At 55.7% G+C, this 3,158-nt stretch overlaps 1 protein-coding gene across 1 annotated transcript; it reads right to left on the reverse strand.

Moving 5' to 3' along the window:
- Nucleotides 1-1,515: 1,515 nt before the first annotated feature.
- LOC124659370 (zinc finger protein ZAT18-like) lies at nucleotides 1,516-2,314 on the reverse strand. Its single transcript, XM_047197264.1, has one exon. The coding sequence runs from the start codon at nucleotides 2,312-2,314 to the stop codon at nucleotides 1,748-1,750; it is 567 nt and encodes a 188-aa protein (XP_047053220.1). The 3' UTR covers nucleotides 1,516-1,747.
- Nucleotides 2,315-3,158: the final 844 nt, after the last annotated feature.

The raw sequence follows: 3,158 nt of genomic DNA on the forward strand, positions 1-3,158 counted from the left end.
TTTGTTCCATAAGAGCATCTCCAACAGAGGCTCTAAACTAGGCGCGCGCTAAAAAAACTGCCAATATACAGCGCCAAACGCGTTTTTCCGCCCTCCAGCAGACGCTGTAAAATAGGTCGCGCTGTAAATATTTTAGTGCGCGCGGTAGTTTGCGCTATCCAAAGCTCTATATTTGGTGCGTCAACTGGCGCGCGCTGTAAGTTGGCTTCTCCACCGCGGGAAGAAAACTGACGCTCAAATCCAAGCCGATGCCATGCCCCGCTCGAGCTCCCCCTCGCCCGATGCGCCATGGGCCATGGCCGCCCCGTCGACCTGCCCCATCTCCCGCCGCGCCATGGCCGACGCACCCAACTTCCCCCATCTCCCGCCGGAGCGAGGCGGCGCGGCCGGAGCGAGGGCGGCGCGGCCGACACAGCGTCGGCGGCGTACATCGCGGCGGTGTCCTGCTCCGACTGCCGCTTCAAGCAGCGCGCCGTGGCGTCCGCGTCGCCGGGGGCCGTCATCCGCTCGCTCTTCGTGTCCTAACCCGGCGCTCCACCCCGCGCTCGTCGCCGTCGACGACGACAACCTCAGCCTCGGCCTCGGAGGGCGGCGACGGAGGCGAGCAGTGGCGCCTGGCCGCCGACCTCTCGCGGCGGCTCGACGCGGCCACGCGGACGCGGGACGACGCGGTGGAGGAGACGGCACGGCTGCGGCACTCGCTGGCGGAGCTGGAGCTGAAGCTCGCGCGGCCGCGCACGCACGCACGGATTTCAGCCGCGCACGGACTCGATTGATGTCGCCGCGCACGCACGCACGGACTGATTTCGGCCGCGCACGGGGATTCGATTGCTAGCTTGAGATCAATTTCTAGCTATATGGATAATTTACAGTAATTTAGTTGATTTTTTCAGATTTATTTGTGGGTGTTTGATCTTGTTTGTTGTATGTATGTTGAAAAAACTTGTTTGTGGAGCTCTATTTTACAGCCTCTGGTGAAGGGCTGTTTTTGGCTTTTTTGGTTGCGCTGTAAAATAGAGCCTCCGGCGAAGCACGCGCCAGCGTCGCGCGCTGTATCCGGATCCAGCGCGCTGCAAACGACGTTTACAGCGCCAAATTTTAGAGCCTCTGTTGGAGATGCTCTAAGTTTTAACAACATTTCGAAATGGATAGTTTACTGAAGCACCAAGTTGATACAAATAAAATAACCTGATCTCCAAAATGACACGATGACTAAGCGTCGGGATGCAGTCAATCAACACAGGCACAAGCACGAAAGGGTAATAATAGGAAAAGAAAATCCTAAGAAGAGAAAACATCACATAGCACTTGTTAGCCATGGCTGAAGTCCACATTCCACAGCCACCAAGATTCAAGAAGAAGGAATATGCTGGCTGACAACGCTGTGTGAGTGCAGTACTGAATGTGGAGAACCGAATGTCCAGTTCAAGCCGTAAGTTTGAACTGCGAAGCTACAGGTTCGAACACAGAAATTGACGAGCAGCACACAATATGTAATTTTTTGACAACCTAACAAAGAGCAAGTTAACTGTATATGTCTGTTTCTAACCAATATATGTACAAGTATGCCCGAAAAATGATGTACTGACTCAATCACACCATGATGCAGTTAGCAATTCATCAATTGAACCGCGGTTATGTCTATGTCTTAGTAAGAAACAAATAAATCACCATGTATGTACTAACACGGAAGCACTATCAATCTATGATGCATGTATCTATACTCAGCCTATGTTGCTTGGGAATTCTATACAAGCAGGTCGAGCAGCGGATGGTCGGAGGCGCGATGGGCCGAGGAGGATTCCTGCCCGTCGCCGCTGCGGTCCTCCACTGGCGGGTAGTTGAGGTCGAACAGCGGATGGTGGGAGCCGGAGTCGTCGCCGGGCGCGGCGGTTGATGTGGTCTCGCCCCTGTGGCGGCGCATGTGGCCGCCCAGCGCCTGGCCCATAGAGAACTCGAGTCCGCAGACGGCGCACTCGTGCACCCGGTTCCTGTCCCTGTCGGCGGCGCCATGGTCTGCAGAGGGCTCTTGTTGCAGCAGCATCCGCGCCTGCAGCCGCGTGTGGCTGGTGCGGTGGCCGCCCAGCGCCTGGAAGGAGGAGAAGCGCTTGCTGCACGTCTTGCACTCGAACACGCCCTCCGCCGCCAGCGCCCTCCTGGCCGCCGGCGTCGTGGTCGATGACGGCGTCGTCGTCGGCTTGCTGGTGTCCGGCGATGAGGCGGCGGGCGAGGAGAGGGAGAGCAGCGCGTCGGCGTGCACCCGCAGGGTCTCCATCTCCTTGCTCTCCTGCGCTTCTTCTCTCGTAAGCGTCATCGATCACGCTATAATAGTTACCCAAGTTGGAATCTTGTTCTTGTTTTTTTTTATCGGCGATGGTGCTGAAATTCCAGCCGCGCACACGTACGCGTTCATATATACGGGTTGCGGCTGGCCAGGTTAAGCAAGGTGTTGATAGAGTTGTTCACGTCAAGGGCGCGCGAACGTGCGTGTGCGTGCGAACTAGCCAAGCCAGCCACTGGAGGCTTGGCCACGAAGGTAGAAACGTGAGTACGTGACGCGGTCGCGATCAGGAGTCATGACCGAGCATCGTGATCACGTATGGAGCTAGCACATGGTTAGGCGAAACTTTGCGCTTGCTTTTCCGCCATTGTATTCCAGAAGCTGATAGATCACGGGATAACGATGGCGATGTTTAGGCTTAGCTCGTCGATGATCGACCTCGGACCTCGCATCGCGATCAGATCCAACCACGTACGTGCGTACGCACGCGGCAACACGTACGCGTGTATGTCGACGAAGCTAGCTAGCTAGCTAACCGGAGTTTCGATACGTGTGTTTCGGCTGGTTTGATGGAGTGAACAAAGAGCCGACTGTGCACGAGCGAAAAAGGGAAACTTTCGTTACTTGTTCACATATTTGTCAACAGTGGCGCTCGACGTAGCTCCATTATTTGCCACCAGTTCCTTACTTGTTCTTCTCGATCCACTTGTCTTGTCTGGTACTACGCTCTACGTGCGTACATATCTTGACTAATTTATTCCGTTCGCGCGTGGACGACGACGTACATATACATTATGTGGACGACGAATCAAAAGCGCCATGGCCGGCCATTTCTTCACGTCAGAGGACGGCGCGCGCGCGTAGTCGATCGAACGCG

Source organism: Lolium rigidum, chromosome 6, assembly GCF_022539505.1.
Source record: "Lolium rigidum isolate FL_2022 chromosome 6, APGP_CSIRO_Lrig_0.1, whole genome shotgun sequence".
In the NCBI taxonomy this organism is placed as follows: domain Eukaryota; kingdom Viridiplantae; phylum Streptophyta; class Magnoliopsida; order Poales; family Poaceae; genus Lolium; species Lolium rigidum.

Bases quoted from the DNA above. Each gene is read 5' to 3' on its own strand.
- LOC124659370 (XM_047197264.1), bottom strand. From the start codon at position 2,314: ATGACGCTTACGAGAGAAGAAGCGCAGGAGAGCAAGGAGATGGAGACC.